We start from the raw sequence: 20,625 nt of genomic DNA, 5'->3' as shown, positions 1-20,625 counted from the left end.
AGTGTAATACCTGTGTAGTATGGTTTTCACAAAGAGAGAGAGTGCAAAAATATGACATATATTGATCCATATTCATACTCATCCATATTCATATTCACATTCCATATTCATATTAATATTCATAATAATTATTGAACGAGCACAATCTTTATATTCCTCTCCTTCTGAATGTATAAACAATTCCTAAAAGAAATTACACGCACGAATACACATAAACAATGGCAGCAACGGTGCCAACACCAGTAAAGGTTTGTTTCCTATTTAAAGTGAATATGTAAATACAGTGCAAGTAATATTCTGTTCATAGTATAATAAAAATAAAGAAGCACATAAATGCGAACATATATATATATATTCCACTTTTCATCTAACATATTTACAGGGAAAACATTTGAAAACCTTGTTACCGTCGAAGTTCCGTTATTATGATAAATTTAAGGACGAAATAGATAGCTGCTATCACCTGAACAATAGTAATTTTGCAGAAAGCATAAAAGATACATTAAACGGCGAAACTCATGTAAAGGGTTATGGAGATAGTACAGTAGAAGCTTGGTGTTATGCGATAATGAATCAGACGCCGGGTCAATTTTACAGTTCTCCTTGTCATTTTTTATATTATTGGATAGGAGAAAAGGTACTTACCGCTAAAGGAAGTACTTTATGGAAGGATATCATGGAGACCATTTACAATGAACTCAAGAATCCCCCTAAAGGAAATAATTGTGAAAAGATATACGAGGATATTGACGAAGGAACTTTCCGCCATATGAAAAACGTATACGAGTACAGGGAGAATTATCAAACTATAAAACAGCAATTGGAGGGTCATCTTGATTCCTGTGATTCGGACCTTGCCAGTTATTTGGGTGACATTCATACATCTTACCAAGCTTTAAAAGCAGAATGTCCTGATGATAAGGACAATGGCAAACAGTATTGTACAGACTTTAAGCAGCTGTTTGATGACGCCAAATATAAGACACTATTAGAACAGAAATGTCAGGTAGTGTCCGACGACGGGGGTACACCACATCAGGAGAGTACGAGTACTTTTCCAACGGGGGAACATCAAAGAGTTAATAAGGAATCTTCAGCTTATAGGCACACTCAAGTTCTTCATTCTACCCCCAAAAAGGTAAGGTCTGAAGGTACTTTCTAATGGGAGAAAGGAAGGAAAGTACAACTACTAGTTACTCTTTCTCCCTTTACACATAACAGAGGGCGCACGAATTAATGTGAAGTAATATTTCTGTTCATAGCAAAATAAAAATACATAGAAGTATATATATATTCCATTTTGCCCATTATATTTGCAGAAACTGAATTTGAAGAAATTACCGTCATATACAGACTTCTACAATAAATTCAATGATCCTGCTCAGAGCAAATGTGAGTATAAAGATGTTAAGTCTGGAGGTTGGGGGAATAAATTAAAGGAGAAAATAGAAGGGTTCCAGGGACTTCAAGCTATGGGGAATCTGGTCGCGAAGGCTTATTGTTATGCATGTAAAAAGAAGAAGGACTACATGCTCGAAGGTAAACTAGAGCTTAAAGATGCTCCTTGTCAATTCTTTTATCATTGGATGGGAAAAGAAGTCCTCCAGAAGAACTATGGGCATACATTATCAAACGTATTGGAGGATATTTATAATATCCTGGGAGATGTTACTGGCGGGCACAAATGTGACATTAATTACAAAGATGTTGACGAAACTCCCTTCGAACAGAGGAAACTAGTGTTCGAAAATTACCACAATTATAATACTGTGCAGAAGTACTTACAAGGAGGTGACCCCCTATGTGAGTTCGAGTGGACGGAGTACGAGATGGAAGTTAAAGAAGCATGCGAAGTAGTAAAAAAATATTGCACAACAGGGGATGGCAAAATGAAGGATAAGTTATATTGTGACGATTACAATAAAAAATATAAGGATTACTGTGAACAGAAACTTTCAGAATTAAAATGTAACGCGGTGCATAGCGAAAAATCAATAGCCCCAGCCATATCTGGTACCTTTGCCACATTAGGAGGACTTGGCACTGTAGTTTTCTTTTTATATAAGGTAAGTAATAATAACAACGAAAGAGTATAGGCAATATAACTAATATATGTGCACACACACAAGCATCCATTTTTATAAAAAGTAGTAAATATATAGAAAATAGACTGTGCTGTGCATTATATATATACATATATATAATACACCTTTCCACCCTCATACCCCCTCACTTCCTTTTCTTTCCCGTCCTTATTAGTATAACCTTCTACCTTCTTCGTTCCTTAACAAATTTGGAGGCAGAAGCAGAAGAAATAGCAATAAAAGAAACAGAGGAATGAGATCGGCCGAACGCAATTTTGGCGAACTGAGGGAAGATGTCTCAACCTTAGGCTCTACATTAGACGACTCCTCCACAGAAAATTCCACAATAGAATCTACGGTAGATGATGGAACAGTACTTTCTGTTCCACCATACGTTAGTCATTCTAGAAGAACAAAAAATACGCAGCAGAAAAAGAATATAGGGTACCATACCATGCAACGTTGAATGTAACATCGTATATAACATTCCCTCCCTGGAAGGAACAATAAATAACCGTGCACACAATTTATATACAGTGTAAGGAACAAGAAAGCGACACTTTCTTCTGTTTTCCTAAATTTCTTTTTCTTTCCTACTTTTTTTTTTTAATTCTCTTTTTTTTCTTTTTTCGCCTTGCGGGAAAAGTACTCTTCCCTCGATGCAGTTATACTTACAAATATAGGAAAAAAGGAAAGAAATATGAAGAAAAGGAATGAAATATGAAGAAAAGAAGGAAAAGAAAAAATGAAAAAGGAATGGAGGGAAAATGAAAGTGTCTCTTTTTTTTTTTTTTTCCTACACTGCATATAAGCTCTATGATGGTCATTTATGTCCCTCCCCCTCTTGAGGTAGGGGGCACACACTCATTCTACATTCCAAATGAGTGTTACATATAGGATAATGTTATATCCGACCGTAACCTACATTCTGGCGGCCGAGTGTATTACTATTTGTTCTTCTAGCGGATGCCATTCCATCTCCTTCTCTTGTCACCTGCCTTGTGTTGTATGCACCAGATCGTAATGTGGAATTTTCTGTTGAAACTCCTATTGTTGATGAAGTGTCCGTTGAATATTCTGTTAAGTTGTCTTCCGTGGATGCATCAAATATGCGTCCAGCTGATCTTCTTCTTCTTCTTTTCTTCCCTCCTCCAGAAGTGTGGTTACCAAACCAGGAAGTCCATGGTTTATACTGAAGGAAAGGAAGGTTGTTAGGTGGTGTGGTGGTAGGTCTTTGTTGTTAGGTGGTAGGGTGGAAGTAACTTTGTTAGGGGTTGTTAGGTGGGTGGTAGGTGGGATGTTAGGGCGGTAGGTGAAGCGAAGATTGTTAGGTGGGTGGTAGGTGAAGCGAAGATTGTTAGGTGGGTGGTAGGTGAAGCGAAGATTGTTAGGTGGGTGGTAGGTGAAGCGAAGATTGTTAGGTGGGTGGTAGGTGAAGCGAACATTGTTAGGTGGGTGGTAGGTGAAGCGAAGATTGTTAGGTGGGTGGTAGGTTTGTCGGAAGGTTGTTAGGGTGGTGGTAGGGTGGAAGGGATGGTTGTTGTTAGCTGGTTGGTGAAAGGAAGGGTTTTTAGGTGCATGGAAGGAAGGTCTATGATAGGATGTATGGGACTGAGGAGGGAATGAAAGGAAAGAGTTAAGGAGGGAAGAAAGGAAAGGAGGGTCTAAGGAGAAGTAAGGAAGGGAGGTCTAAGGAAGGCAAGTGAAAGGAGGGAAGGAAGGAAAGGAAAGGGTCTAAGGAGGAGGAAAGAAGGAAAGGATGTCTAAGGTGGAGGAAAGGAATGTGTATGGAGGAATGTAAGGAGGATCTAAAGAGGGAGGAGGGTTAAAAGGAGTACTATCGCCTAATTATCATATTTATTATTTATAGAACTGAATATTGGTAAATAACAATATCTATACTTTCATTAAAAAATATACCTTATATAATAAGAAAGGAACGAATGTGGTAAGGGCAAAGGTACCAAAGATGGAAGAAAGGGCTGTGGTGGTTGTGGCTTTATTTAGGTCTTGTTCTCTTTGAAGGGATGCTAATTTTGATTGCTGTTCTATATTATCCTTTAAATTTGTTAATTTAGTTTTCAATTTCATCCGGTTAATACTGATGTTGTTTGAGTTCCCCGTCCAGAAATTTTTACAGTAATTATCAGGAGAAGTGGTTCCCTTTGCACACTTTACAGCGTCAGCTGAATTACCTGCCTCGACGCTGCTCAAGTAGCTGCCACATTTCTCAACATCCAAAGGGGCATTATTCTCTAACAATGCTTGTATAGTACTATGGTCATACCAGAAATCGAATATTAATTTTCTATTAGTGAATGTTTTAATGTCAACTTTATCACACATATCTTTACAGCCATATTGCCCATATATACTTTTTATTGCATTACAAATATCGTGTAAATTATTCTGAAATAATTCCTTCTGAAGACTTTGAGATAATGTTTGTCCTATCCAAATGTACAGAAAATAACAGGCTTCACTTTTGAACAATCTCCCTTTCTTATATTCTCTATAAGCGTAGCATGCTGCGTTCATCATGTCCTTACCACGACTACCCATTTTGCCTTGCAAGGATTTGAGGTCACCTAATTCACTGTCGCAGGTACCTTCATATCCATATGCCTCTTCCTCGAATATCCTATAGAACTCCTCATAAGAAGGTAAGGTTTTTTCTAAAGTTTGTTCCTGTAAAAGGTGTAAGGAAGCAAGTATATATATATACCTATATGTATACATATATCACATATATATATATGTATGTATATATATACATATGTATGTGTATACATATATATATATGTATGTATATATATACATATGTATGTGTATACATATATATATATATATATATATATGTTCATTTTTGAATAGGAAGGAAAATGCAATATGTGTGCACAGTACTTCTTCTTCCTCAAGATCACCATATTCCAGCGTCATTGTTATTCTGTATATATTTTCTTCTGTTGTTGTATATAATGATATTTTTATATGGAAAGTTGTGTTCTGTTTTATTTCATACATTCAATATACAAAGGAGGGGAAAGGTAATGTTGTATATGCAAATTTTCAGTTGTGTACTCAAAACTTCCATTTTAGTATTATTAAAAAAGGATGAATTATTAAAAAAAAAAATTATTAATAATTATTAAGAAATTATTAAAGAATTATTAGTAATTATTAGTAATTATTAATTATTATTAATTCTTAAGGAATTATTAGTAATTATTAAGGGATTATTAATAAGTATTAATATATATGTATGTAATGCACAGTTCTCATATACACTTCTCATATATATATGTACAAGGAGGAACGTTCCACCCACTCCTCCTTCCATTTTATGTTATTTTTATTTTATTTTTTCTTTTTCTTTCTTTATGCGCATAATGTAAATACCTTATCCCCTATATATATATTAGGAATATTACATTCAACCAATGAACTGAGCTTTTGCTCTTCCTTGGTCGTCTAACCCATCCGAGGTTCCACACCTTCTTTCTTTCCTTCCCTTTTTGAATACTTATTATATTTCATATATTAGAACATACTTCCTCTCTTTTTTTTTTTTTTTTTTACAGTGTATATTTATACTACACTTTTAAAAAATTAGTACGATGTCTTTCCTATTCTTTTCAATTGAAGTTTCAAAAGGGGAAATAAGAAGAGAAGACGAAAGGAAGGGAAATGAAGAAAAGAAAAAAAAAGGAACGGTCTTTTTATTCTTCATGCTTTATAAACTTTGCGCTTACTTGTGCTCCCTCTGGGGGGGTATATTACATTTAATATTACATGCGATGTTCCAATGTGACGTTTTACATTCCAATGGTACACATTACATGTTTTGATAACGAATATTCGTCCTTCTTTGTCTTTGTTGGTTTTTATTATTATTTGCTCTTCCTCTGTTCGTTCTGTTGATGGTAGATGATGATGTTGTTGACCAGTCTTCTATTGTGGAAGCATTGTCCGTTGCGGAGTCGTATGTTGAGTCGTCTTCTGTAAACACATCAAAATGATGATCGACTGATCTTCTTTCCCTTCTTCTCTTTCTGCTTCTATTATTGCTGCTGTTGTTATTCCCACCGAAGAGGGTGTTCTTTATTCCAAAAGGTAAAAGATTATACTGAAATAAGAAGAAGAAAATAATGGAAATATATATTACATACATATATATATTAATATATATATGTCTACATATATACATATGTATATATGTACATATATGTATATATATATGGGGTATATATATATACTTACTTTGTAAAGGAAGAAAGCGACGGCAGCAGGTAACCCCACTGTAGTGGCAAGTGTAGAAGAGATAATAGCGGTAGGGGTGGAGCTGCCACCACCTCCCATATGTGCTTGAATTTGTGATTCGTCCACTACAGTGCATGTTAATTTTGTTAATTTTTTACCTTGGTGTTTTCCATTTTCTCCTATGAATTCTTCACAATATAGATTACTCTTCGGCTGCCCAGCACATCCATCATACACTTCACTGTAGGTACTAAAGGCTTCCTCTAAATATTGACTACACGCCTTATTACAGGTACTGTTATGATCATGTATTTGCCCGTTCACTACATTATAGTCTTCTGAGTATTCATATGCTGTTTTCCTTTTTGCGAATTTCTTTTCGTCCATGTCCTCATACACATCTGCACAAGTGTTCTCGACAGTTTCTTCCTTCAGCACATCGTAAATTTTCCTCATACTCTCTTGGAATGAAGTACCGCCCGACCTACTCAGTAACATATTCCCTACCCAAAAGTAGAAGAAGTAGCAGACCTCATTGTTCATACCATCACTCCTGTTACTTACATAACACCATGCGTTCGCAATTTGTTCTGCATCATCCTGAATACCGGGACATGCACCTAATATTTCCCCTTTCAGGTTGTGTTGGTTATATCCTGAATATGTACAGTTTTCTGTGCTTTTGCCGAGTTCACTATAATAATAGGAGCTAGTCCCTTGCACCTTTTCCCAATCTTCTTTCTACAATAATAAATAATGGAATATATATATATATCCATTTTATTTTTTACTCTTATTTCCTTTTTTATTGCGTACATGAAATATTATATGAACAAAATATGTGTGTGTATATTCATTCTAAACAGATGAGGACAAACCTTCAGTGGTGTTGTTGTTGTTGCGCCTACTGGTCCTGGTGACATTGTTTGTATGTGTATATTCTTTTTCGCATACAGAATAAAAATTTATATTAAAGTACATTCCTCCTATATCTATGTACAAAATGTATATGTATGAATTCCGCCTCCTGGGCGACGATGGTCTATTTCAGAATCATGGGAGTGCATGAAATTTTAACATCCTTATCATACACATTCCTCAGTTGCAAAGTAACAATGACACATACGTATGTATAGAGGCATCATATGTATAACTGAAAAAAAAAAAAAGGAATAAATACATAGAAATAACAGCATAGAGAAAAAGAAAAGAAAAATGGAAAACCTTCCCATATACATTCCGTACCCGTTCACAATATTAACGGAGAGTGCATGCTTGTTGGAGGAATATTATACTACACTATTCTTCCTTTTTCAATTATTATGTATATAAAAATTGTAACTATTCCTTTAAAACAGGATTTTGAACATATATTATTGATGCGCACACCATTCCTATTTAAAAAAAAAGGGGGGGCGCGGGGTTCTTATGAACTATTAAAAAAAAAATATTGTATACAGTTCCTATATGCACCGAGTACTCCTTCCCCCCTGAGTTATATATATTGTGTAATATATATCTAGTACGGGGAGTGCACAATTATGAAAAAAAAAATGAGAAGAAAGGGGAAATATAATATCGCACAAGGACGAAGGTTTGTACATAATATATATGTATACAGTGCAGTATATATATGTGTACCCCTCACCTTAATTGTACTTTTCTGCAGTACAACCATCCCTCCACCCTCTTTTCATTTTTTAACCGCCCCGTAATGAAGAATTCTTTCCTCCTTTTTTCCTTCCTTCCTTTTGTGTCATTGTTCAGTAGTAATAATGTTCGTTTCCTTTCTTTTTTCTTTTTTTCCTTCCTTTTTTTCTTTTCCTTTTTTTCCTTTTTTTATTTGATGATTGTTTAGTAATAATGAATTTTTTTTTTTTTTTTTTTTTTTCACTCTTTTTTCTTCCTTAACACGTAAAAATATAAATTATTCCACATATATATATACGATATTTCCTTTGTACTGTTATGCTCAAAAAAAAGAATGATGAAGCTTCCCCCCTTCTTTATGAATGGTGTTCCCTTCTTCATGAATATGATGTATGTTTAAGTGGGCAATGTATGCTCATATGAGGCGTAAAGTACGAATATAAAGGAGTTCTACAATTTTTTCTATGCAAGCTAGTTTGGATGCTTATGGTACAGATGCACATATACATAAATAAAAAAGGGAAGGAAGGGGGAAGGATCTATGGAGGATGAATGAATGTTAACCTTTTTTTTATCTAGGGATGATAACGTATATTTTTGTTCCGGTGATGATGGCCGGGTACATCTGCTTTTTTGTTTTGTCTATTATTATTACTTGCTCTTCTGCGTGGTGGTCTGCTATATACAGTAGAATTGTCCCCTTCTGTCATAGAATCTGATATGATGGAAGGTGCTGTTGAAACATCTCTTGAATATAATGTTGTGGATTTGTCTTCCGTGAACGTACTAAAATTGCTCCCTTTCGACCTTTTTCTCCTTCTGAGGGAATTCCTCCGTCCTCCATTTCTAGAGGAAAAGTGGTTACCAAACCAAGATGGTAGTATCTTGTACTGAACAAAGGATATTACGTGGTTAGTGGAAGGAAGGGGTGGTTCCAATATGTACCATAAAAGTTGTGTGCAGAAAATGTGCACATATATGTAGCATTTGTCCATTTACACAATATATACATATATATATACATAGGTATATATATGTAGACATCTATATACGTATATATATATATACATACATATATGTCTATATATATGTATGTTGTTCACATATATAAATAATATAAAATCGTTCTATTATGTATATGTGAGTGTCTGCACATTTTTATTATAATTATAATTGTTGTAATTATGTTAATTACTTTACTTACTTTATATAGAAGGTAGGCGATTGTGGGTAGTCCGATTGCAGCGAATATAGAAGAGACAATGGGAGCGGCGGTGGCGGTGTTTGACTCTCGTGCCAGCATTGATGCGCTCCTCTCATCCCTTTTCTCATCCTGCGACTGTATATATGCTTCCTTCTTCCGTTTAAAGCTATCTTCGTCGATGGTGGTGCACTCAATACTACATTTACTACTACCAGGCAATTTCTGCACTTCTGTGCAGACAGTACTCATAGCACTTGTAAATTTTTCATTCTGCCCTCCCTTCAATATTTTGTCCCCAATCCAAAAATATAAAAAATGGCACCATTTACAATAATCAGGATCTTTTTCCTTCTTGGCTACCAAACACCAGGAATCTTCGATTTTATTAATACCATTGTAAATTTGATGAGTGTTCCTTAATTTACTCTCTATATCACTGGTAGAACTATGCGTGCAGTAACTTGAGGCCCCATCGAATTCGCTGTAGTAAAATCCACTGGAGTCCACTTGTAGTAGCTGTCCCGTCTGTAAATATGGTTGACAAAAATGTGTACCTATTCTTATATTTTTTCCTCTTATATTATGGACACAATATTCATACGCATACTAGTATATCTATTTTAAATAAAAAAAAAAAAAAAAAAAACATTACCACAAGTGTGTCTCCTGCCATTGTTCAAACTGCAACCTTAATGTTGTGTATTTATTTCACAGTGCTCTTTCCTTCATTTATACATTCATAATACATGTGTGAGCGCTTCCGCTATACCCAAATTATGGGTGAAAATTAAATTATAACTTCTTCATTTAGTACATACATTGTTTGAATTTTCAAAGCAATCATATTCTATATATATACATATATGATTACACATAAATATATATATATATATCAAATTATCGTATAAATAATGAAGAAAATATATAAGCATTTTAGTTTAGAAATCGTCAAAATAAAAAAAAGAAGGAAGAAGGGAACAAATCAAAATTCTTCTTATAGAATTTTATTTCATTTATGTGTTATATTATTCGATTGTACTTATTTATTCCAAGTATTATATTTGTCGTGCAACTCCCTCAATTATTTTCCCTATAGGAGTGTAATTTTTTTTTTTCCCCAATAGGGAGGAATTTTTCGTTTCTTTTTTTTTTCATTTATATTCAATTGTTATTTAAAAAGTTCGTTACAGTTTGATCATGTATATTATAGTTCATACACATAGTACACCTTTCCCCCTTTTTTGGAAAAAAAAAATGTAACAAATAAGTCATCCATGTAATATGTATATATGTTCATTGTATTATGTATATACCATTATTTTTTGAGCTATTCCATATTTCATTCCCCATTGCAGATATATGTGATCACTGTTTGTAATGAATAAAAATTGAATGAAATGTGAATGTAAATATATGTGAATGGATACACCTTATTATATACTTTGAAAATGCATACTTCTTCCCACTTGTAATTAAATGTATATATAATATAGTAGGAATGTAAAAAAAAATATATAAAATAATATAGAGAAGAATGAAGGCGTGAACGAAGTTATTTCATACTATGATCCTAAACTTTTTTTTTTATGGAGAGTGCACACTACTCATTGTTCAAATTATTGCAGTTGTTCATATATATATTCATTCATATGTACACAATAATGATGATATATTGCATATCACATTAGGGATTGGATTGATTTATTGATTCTGCATATCACATTAGGGATTGGATTGTCGCACATAAGGATTATTGCAGCACATTATGACTGAATCCTTGTGAATTATTCTTTTTATTTCTTTTTATTTTTTTTTTTATGCATGCATAGTTGCACATATATAACACTAATTTTTTTTGTACCAGTGGAATATTATTCATGGTTTTTTTGTGGGGGGGAAAAGGAAGGAAAGAAGGAATAAAAGGAAAGGAGTGTCTAAAGAAGGAAAGGAAGGGTCTAAGGAGGAGGAAGAAAAGCAAGGAAAGAAGGGGAATATATTACATACGTTGATAACGAATATTGCTGTTCCTGTTTCCTTCTCTTCTATTATTTCTTCCTGTTCTTGTTCCTGTTCTTCTTCTTTGAGGTGGCCCTTCAAATATGGTAGATGCTCCATCTGTTGAAGCTATTGTTGAACCGTCTGTTGATTCAAACGTTGAGGCGTCCTCCGATAATTCATCAAAAACTCGTTGGGCGAATCTTTTCTTATTTACTCTTCCTGTTTTGTTACGGAGCCAGGAGGGTAAAAGATTATACTGAAATTTTTTAAAGGAGGTGCGGGGAAAGGGAGGAAGGTGTATTATATATATATGTATGTATATGTGTGTACATATATGTACATATATATATTTGTATATGTAGGGCCATATATGTACATTGTACAGTCTATTCTATATATTTTTATTTTTTAAATAAGGAAGGAAATAAGAAATAATAATAAATATTATTATTATTATTATTATAATTACAATTGTAATTGTTTAATTGTAATTGTATGTACTATTACTTTGTAGAGGAGGAATGCAACAATTGTTGGTAATCCTATTGTTGCCACTGCATAGGAGATAACAATAGCAGGGGCAACACTACTTCCTGTGGTGATTATACCATCAGTGGGAGATGGTGAATGTTCCTCCACTGTAGACAAAGCCTCTGCCCTTTTTGTGAGAACTTCTGGTCCATGATGTTGCAGGTGCCCTGTGATTATTCTATCTTCCCCTGCAGCATTTGTAATACATTTGAGTTCATCCAGTTTTTGTTGACCATCATGCTGTTGTTCATGTTCTTTCCTAAGAATTTTACAATGTGAACCATTGAAGTTATTCCCCTTACACTCTTCATATACTGCACTATAAGCTGAGTAACTACTTTTCAGGTATTGGAAACAGCTGTCATTACAGAATTTATTATTATCGTCCAATTTCCCTTTTATTGTATGATAGTCCTGATGGTAATCATATGCTTTTTTCAATTGCTTGAAAATGTCTCCTGTAATATTAGTGCATATACTTTCACATTTGAACTTCCAGCTATGTTTTTTCATTTCTCCATATATCTTCCTCATAGCACTCTCAAATGAAACATCACCCAATTTGTCTAATAAAAATTCTCCAGTCCAGTAATACAGGTAATGGCAATATTCCTCATCGGCCGATTTATCCCCTCCCCTTGTTGTTGCGTAACATTGTGCTTCAAATATTTTATCCGCATAACTCTGTGCACTAGGATAATGTTCCAAAGCATCCTTTACTGTTGCGGCAGCTTCGAAACCACAGAACTGTGTGCCCTTCTCTAAATTCTCATACGCTCCTTTTGAAGGTAATACTTTATACAACTCTTCCATCTATAAATATAATGCATGGAAATATATATACCTATATATTTCCCATATATTTATTCTTTCCACACATAGAAGATATATTACACATGAATATATATATATGCACACAATTTAATCACTGTCTTAACCGTTAATATTGTTCCTGCTTGTGCCATATTTCTTTCTATGTGTGCACTTCTATGTTGTACATGTGTCGAATAAATTTTTGTTATAAAAAATGTGTTTTTCCCGTTCCTTCTTATATATGTTTATGCAAAAAATGGGTACATATGTGTGAATGTATTTTGCTTGTTTTATAATTGTGAATGAGTAGTTTGTTCTACAATAATTGTGTGTATGGAATTTTGCTTGTTCACTTTTCTTCCTTTTTTTTTTTTCTCAAACTTTGTACACACTGTTCTTTATTTTTTTTTTTTTTTGATTTAATATTGTAGAATGTTAAAGGGTTCAAATGTTCAAAGAACACTGGGGAAAGTACATAATGTTAAAAATGTTAAGTACGTTCGAAATGGCAGATATGCACTATCTCGAGCGCAATACTTTCTTTTTTTCCAGCACATATATATGGAATGAATGATTATGTATATACATATATATATATTTCCATATGTATATATATATATAGAAGGATGCTTATATATATGCGCAAATAACACTCCACCCCCTCATAGAATGTGTTCTCCCAATATTTTCCCACATTCGCAATAGTTACTTTCCACTGCTTATTTTCTTCTTACCTCTCTTTATATAAAATATAAGTACCACAATTAAAATAAAAAATACCAAATAATATGAAGTCAAAGAAAAGGGGGAGGGGGTGGGCGCATATATTTTTTCCTTCTTTATGCAGCCTATACACATATATAGCACATACTATTTCACTCCGTATAGGAGTGTTCGCACTCTTTAATAAGGAGCACTATGCAATAGAATTAGGGTTAAGTCATAAGGTGGGGGATGGTGGTGACTAAATTTGAACAACTGGTAGTTGTACTAAACCCTATATGAAATATGCCAAATCTCATTATAAACACTTCACATAAAGCGTTCCCGGAAAGGAATTCTATGTATGGGAATTATTATTCTGTCCCAACACCTCATATTGGGACCAATTGTAATGTTCGTTCTACATATATAAGAATATCATTACCATATACTCATATATATATATATATATATATGTATATATATGTATACATGTACATATGTATATATGTGTGGTGTGTTAGAAAATCATGATTAGGAGCATTTATTAAGGAGCATGATTATGGGGCTACCATAATGCTCTTTCCTTGAATAATGTTCTTCCTTTTTTTTTTTTTTGTTCTCTCTTTTCTGAAAAGAAAAAATAGATATATATTCTCTTTTAGGTAGGTCAACACTCTTTTTTTTTTTTTTTTTCCTTGCGCCCTATTCATTCACATTTCGTTTTGGAGTGTTCTCCTCTTCATGCAGAGAGTTATTAAAAAAGATACACAAATGAAAAAAAAAAAGAAAAAAATGAGAGAAAATAAAGAAAAACGAAAAAAAAAAAAAAGAAAAAAATGAGAGAAAATAAAGAAAAACGAAAAAAAAAAAAAAAGAAAAATCAAGGAAAAAAAAAAAAAAAAGTGTGTGTCATTTTGTTTCTTTCCCTACACTGTATAAAGTTATGGGATTCGTTTAGATATATATATGCTCCCCTCCCCCCTCCTGGGCGAGGAAGGAAGGAACATTGCACATACACTAATTATATAATTAGTCGTGGGAGGAGTAGGAGGGAGGACAGCACTATTATATGCGATGGTGCTATATGCGCTGATAAGCTACATTTCTATTATGCCCGTTCCTTCTATTAGTATTTGTTCCTGTTCTTATTGGTCCTCCTCTTCTAGGAGATCTACCATTATATACAGTCGATGCATCTGTAGACAAGTCCCTTATTGTAGAAGTGTCCGCTCTTGAATCGAATGATGCTGAGTCCGCTATTGTTGAGGTTTCCTCAGAAGAAGCTTCTATTAGATCGTCAAAGTGGTGTCGTTCAGTGGACCTCCTTTTTCTTCCTTTAAAATGGTTACCAAGCCAAGAAGGTAGCAGCTTGTACTAATAAGAAAGAAGTGAAGGAATGGGGAAAGAAATATGTATTATGTGCAAACATATATATATATATGCATATACATATATACATATTTCAAATATATAGTGGTAATTGTATGTACTATTACCTTATATAAGATGAATACCAATGCAGGTAGTCCTACTAATGCAGAGACGGAAGAGACAGCAGCAACGGCGCTTCCCCCAGCTTGGGAGGAGGTCGTTCCACTAGTGGATTGGAGGGAACTTCCATGATATTCAGGATTACTTTCTTCCTGTGTGCATTGCCCTTCTTTTTCCAGTGTACACTTTACATATAATTCATTCTCACTCCTATACTTTTCAAACCATTGCCCAAATTGAGCACACCATTTACCTTTACTACTCCCCCCTTTTTCACATTGCGCACGTACAGTTTTATAGGCACACTTTACTTTGTGTAGGTAATCTTTATGTTCCTGAGGACAAGGTTTATCTTCCCCTTCTCTTGTTCCCCCCCTTACGGTACCTTCATCCTTCTTGTAATCGAATAGTATTTTCATTTGGGTGAAAATTTCTTTGCTAATCTTAGGGTACATATCATTGCAGTTTTCATTAATTCTTAAATCCTTCAACTTATCGTAGGTTACTTTCATGACGTCCGAAAACTTAGTAGGATTAATTAGTCCGCTCAATAGTGTACTCCCTATTGAGAAATATAAATAATTACAACGGTCACCTTCAGGCAGGACGTCCTGATCCATTTTGGGTGCATAACACCAGCCTTTTACAATTTGATCTGCGTATTCTTCAGTTCGGGGATATGCCTTTAATGCAATCTGCATTTCTGCAGCTTTATTACTATCATTACATTCATCACTTGCCTCAGTAAGTTCACAGTATACCTTTTCTGAGGGTCTTTTATTTTGGCATCTTTGCTATAAAGGTAATTAAGGAAGGAATATATGCATACTACCCATATTTCCATTACACGGTAGCTACAATGTTACATGAATAGTATGTGTACATGTATACATGTACATGTATCCACTTTTGAACAGATAGAAGTAGTCATTAATATATGGCTGTCCCGTTCCCCTTCCCCCCCTAACGCGACTTTCCTTCTCTTCGCTTTTTTTTTTTTGTACCGGACGTGGAGGTCTCGGTAGTGGTAACGGCTGTGTTGTACATGTTAATGGTTGTGGTTCGGCGAATTCGCTGCTTGGTTTCCCTTTCTCCTCTTCAAATTTTGTGCAATATGCATCTCCAGAAAGACTTGAACAAGTTCCACTTACTGTTTTATATGTTGCTTCAGCTGCGCTGTACGTGGTGCTACATTCCCCCGTACTGCAGTATTTACTGCAATCGTCCATATTCCTCAATATAGTTGTATAATTATAGTACCAATCATATAATATTTTAGCCGCCCCGAAAAGGGCACTGTCGATACCCTGGTATAGATTAGTGCAATCGCACGAACCCCCGTATGTCTTCAGATCACTGTAAATTGTACTCATAACATGTGGAAAATTATCGTCCACCCGCAATGGTCCATTCCTTACTTTGTCACCTAGCCAATAATAAAAAAAAGGGCAACGTTCCTTATCGGACAAATTGTCCAATCCTCCCTTTCCTCCGTTACAAACGGAACACCAATTTCCCCTAATTTCACTGATCCATTTCCAATTTTCCCCATTGTATGCTTGCAATGAATATTTTATATCCTTTTCCGCTGAACCCCGCTTCCAGCTCTGTCCCTTCAGTGTACAGCTTCTTCCTACTCCTTGGTCTAGCGCATCGTATATTTTTTGTGAAGGTAATGTAACTGTACCTTCCTTCCCCTACAAAAATATAAATGTGTATGGAAGTAGAATATGTATTCTTTTTAATTTATTACCTTGTGCATAAAGTGTTATATATATATATATATATTCAATTATGAACTGTAAAAGGAGAATCATTTCCATATGTTGATCCCTTTCCTTACACCTCCCCCGCATACTCACATGACCTGTCATTTTTTCCGATATTGGTACTATTCTTCTTCCTTTGTATATTATTATATATATTTTATGTTAAGAAATTTATTCATACAAATATGTATACATAGGGAGAATGCAGAAGAACATTTTTTTTCCTTTGGAACAGAAAAATTTTCAGCTTATGGTATTATTTTAATTTATGTTTTACTATTATTCAAACGGGGAGTTATTTAAATTTTGATAATATACATATATTGCATAGTTCATAGGTACAGAACCCTCCCTCTCTCCTTCTCCCCTTCTAATACACATGTGCACATTGTACTCAATTGTTCAGTATGGAGTTTATGAATTTATAAAATACATGCAGAAATCAAAAAAAAAAAAAAAGAAAGAGAGAGAAATAGCTAAGGGACGGGTTTCCATGCATCTTTAGGGAAGGTTCAAAATGGTTCAAAATAATGGTTCCCAAAAAAATAATTCGGCGAAATGTAAAAACAAACAATGAAGGTATGTTGACAAATGTAAAAACAAAATGTAAAAACAAACAGTGAACGTATGTTAACAGGTGTTAACAAATGTAAAACAAATGGTAGAAATTTGCTCAGTTATGCGAAATAATCTTTCTTTGCAGTATATATATATTTATATACGGGGGAAAGATCTTCATACGCAGATATCAATTTTCCATTGCACATTATTATTGCCATCACCCTTCTTTCTCTTTTGGATAAAAAGTGTTAATCACACACACATAAACAATTGAGAAATGTCATAGTTGAGAAATGTAAAATGACACACAGTCGAAATGTCATAGTTGTGAAATGTAAAGTAATAGAGCAAAATAAAAAGGGGGGCCACTTTTTTTATGTAGGGATGATAATGTATATTATTTCTTCGTTCATTCGTCCTTTGATACTCTGTTCCTTTATTTCTCCTTCGATCATGTTTCCCACCATTATATATAGTAGATGCTCTATCTGACATGTAATTTGTTGTGGACAAGTCTGTTGTTGTGGACAAGTCTGTTGTTGTTGACAAGCCTCCTATTGTTGAAGTGTCTTCTGTTAGAGAATCAAAGTTATGTTTGACGGACCTCTTTCCTCTTTTATTGCTTCCTTTAAATTCGTTGAGGACGCAAGAAGGTAAAAGATTATACTGAAAATTGTGGAGGACAAAGGGGTAAATACACGTATGTATACATAGATATATATATTTATATATATTTCTACGCAATTACCATCCTTTGCTTGTTTATTGCATACATGAAATATTATATATATATATGTATGTATGTACATATAAAACTATACATAAATATATATACATATATACATATGTATATATGCTATATATATATGTTACATAATGGTAATTGTATGTACTACTTACTTTATATAAAAAGAAAGCAGCAATTATTGGTATTCCTACTGCAGCTAATGCACCAGATATGGCAGCAGGGGCAGCATTAAGGGAAGCTCCATCCTGTGATGGACTCCGTGTTTTTTCCTTAATAGTATGGTGATATATTGTTCCTTCCGTGTCCCTTCTGCACTTAGAACTAATTGTTCCATGAGTTGTGATGGTGTTTGAATAGGGTTGCTGTTACCTCCGCTCCTATCGGTGCTATTATATATCTCCCAACCAATAATATAGAATATATAACAGAAGAGACTAGTGGCTCCATGTTCTCCCCCTATAGACAATGAACTCACTCTACACAAGGTATTTATAATCCTCTCCTTATAACCTGCAAGATCCCCATATGGTTTTAATGCGCTTCCTACCTGTACTTCTATTTATGTATGTTTATCATTACAATTATTTCCCCTTCCTCCTCCATATTCCAGTGTAGAGAACGCTATTTTCGAATTCAACTTTTGCAAGCATTTTCCCTATGAACATGAGAACTAGTATGCACCATTCTATACACACATTCCTAATTGCTCCATTTTTACATTTTGACGAATATAATATTTTACAAAATGTAATATTTTACAAAATGTAATATTTTACGAAATGTAATATTTTACTAAATGTAATATTTTACTAAATGTAATATTTTACTAAATGTAATATTTTACTAAATGTAATATTTTACAAAATGTTCCTAAATTTTCCTTGATTACAAGGATCTTCCACCTCCTTCAACTTCCCATTTGGGACCATTTTTCATACTGTTCATTTATAATATTTTGTATAATAAGTTTTTCATATAGCTTTCCTTCATTCCTTCTCTCCTCATTATTTCTTCTTATTCCTTCTTTCCTTCTTATTCCTTCTTATTCCTTATTAATCCTTTCTTTTTTCCTTTTCTTTATTTCTCTCCTTCTTATTCCTTCATTCCTCCTTATTGCTTCTATCATTCTTTCCTTCATTTCTTCCTTCCTTATTCCTTCTTTCCTTCTTATTCCTTCCTTTCTTTCCTTCTTATTCCTTCCTTTCTTTCCTTCTTATTCCTTCCTTCCTTTCTTTTTTCTTCCTTCTTCTTCCTTTCTTTCTTCTTCCTTTCTTTCTTCATTCCTTCTTTCTTCTTCCTTCTTTCCTCCTAAAGTCAAAATTTCGAACTACGTTATTTTGCACTTAGAAAAAAAATATTCTACATTGACTCATTCCTTCCTTCCAACATAGATCACATTTGATACATATATGAATGTTTACCTTAATTTTTATTTTTTTTTCTTTTTTTTCTATTATTTTTTTTTTTGTTTTTCTCCCATAAATAAACTATAAATAACTTATACTTAGCATGTGCACTATATTATGTACTATTTTTGAGCAACCCCGACCTTCTTCCCCTTCTACTCTTTAAATGTGCACATTATAGTTTTTACATATATTCATGTACCTTCATCCTCCTTCTTCCTTTTCGTTCCTTTTGTTCTTTTTTAAAATACATGCACTTCTTTTTTAAGAATATTAGTACTTTTATTTTCCTTTCTTCCTTTTTCTCGAAAACGCCCTTTGTTTGTGAGAGAGAGTATATTTCTTTCCCTTCCATGCACATATATACACATGTAGGGGAGAAGAAAAAAGAACACAAAGAAAAAGAAGAAGCAAAAAATTACCATTCTTACATAAATAGTAGGTTATATGTATAGGTATATATATATAGAACTATACATATATGTATATATACGTATATATAACTATATATATATACCTATACATATATATATGTGTATACATATATATGTGGAAGGAAGGAAAATTGTTCATTATATAACACAAAAATTTCCTTATACAAGGCAAAAGGAAAAAAACATACATATATATACATACATATCTATACACATATATATACACATATGCACATGAACAATGACGGGGGAAGGGAAAGCGACGGTAATCACATTTCTTATTCAAAGTACATTTTAGTAGTGTGTACATATAATATGTCGCAAATAATAGAATAAATAATAATATAGAATGTATAGTGACACATATATTCCATTAATTGCCTTCATAGGAACAACATTTGGCTCAGTTACCATCGCAGAAGGACTTATACGGGCAACTGCCAGGAGTAAGAGTCCAAACATCATGTACTAATCAGGGCGCAGTAGATGCAGCTAAAAGTAATATAGAAGCCTATCTTGGAGCAGGAGTTTATGCCGATAAAATTGTAAAAGGCTGGTGTTATGTGCACGACATGATGAAGGTAGGGGAGTCCACACATGAATTATGTTATGATTTCTATTACTGGCTGGGAGGTATAATATCCAGAATTCCAAGTAGCGCCTATTCATTTTCAACCATCATGGATGCGATTTACAGAGATCTGAAGGGTGTAGCCTCTACCAATATATGCAGAAATCTATACACCAGTATTGACAGAAGCATTTTCGACGAAGGAAAACTAATGTATGATTATTATAGAGATTACAGCCTTATTGTTACATATTCAGAGGTAGCCAAAAAATCTTGTGTCCCAGAATATCACAAACATTTAGTAAAGCTAAAAGGAGCATGTACACCTACAAATACATATTGTGCAACTGAACCCAATAAGAGTAGTTCATATTGTACCTGGCTTGCAGGGAAGAAAGAT

General features: G+C 33.8%; 1 protein-coding gene across 1 annotated transcript; it reads left to right on the top strand.

The window, feature by feature from the left end:
* Nucleotides 1–218: 218 nt before the first annotated feature.
* Nucleotides 219–2,526, top strand: PCOAH_00031700 (Variable surface protein Vir7-like protein; the record flags this gene model as incomplete). The annotated part of the gene is made up of 4 exons (XM_020059970.1): nt 219–248; nt 383–1,138; nt 1,320–2,066; nt 2,260–2,526. Coding segments are annotated over 4 exons (1,800 nt in total), but the record flags the coding sequence as incomplete, so codon positions are not given.
* Nucleotides 2,527–20,625: the final 18,099 nt, after the last annotated feature.

Source organism: Plasmodium coatneyi, chromosome 10, assembly GCF_001680005.1.
Source record: "Plasmodium coatneyi strain Hackeri chromosome 10, complete sequence".
NCBI classification, from domain to species: Eukaryota; Apicomplexa; class Aconoidasida; order Haemosporida; family Plasmodiidae; genus Plasmodium; species Plasmodium coatneyi.
Note: the sequence above shows the minus strand (reverse complement) of the source record. Positions and strands in the feature narration are given on the sequence as shown.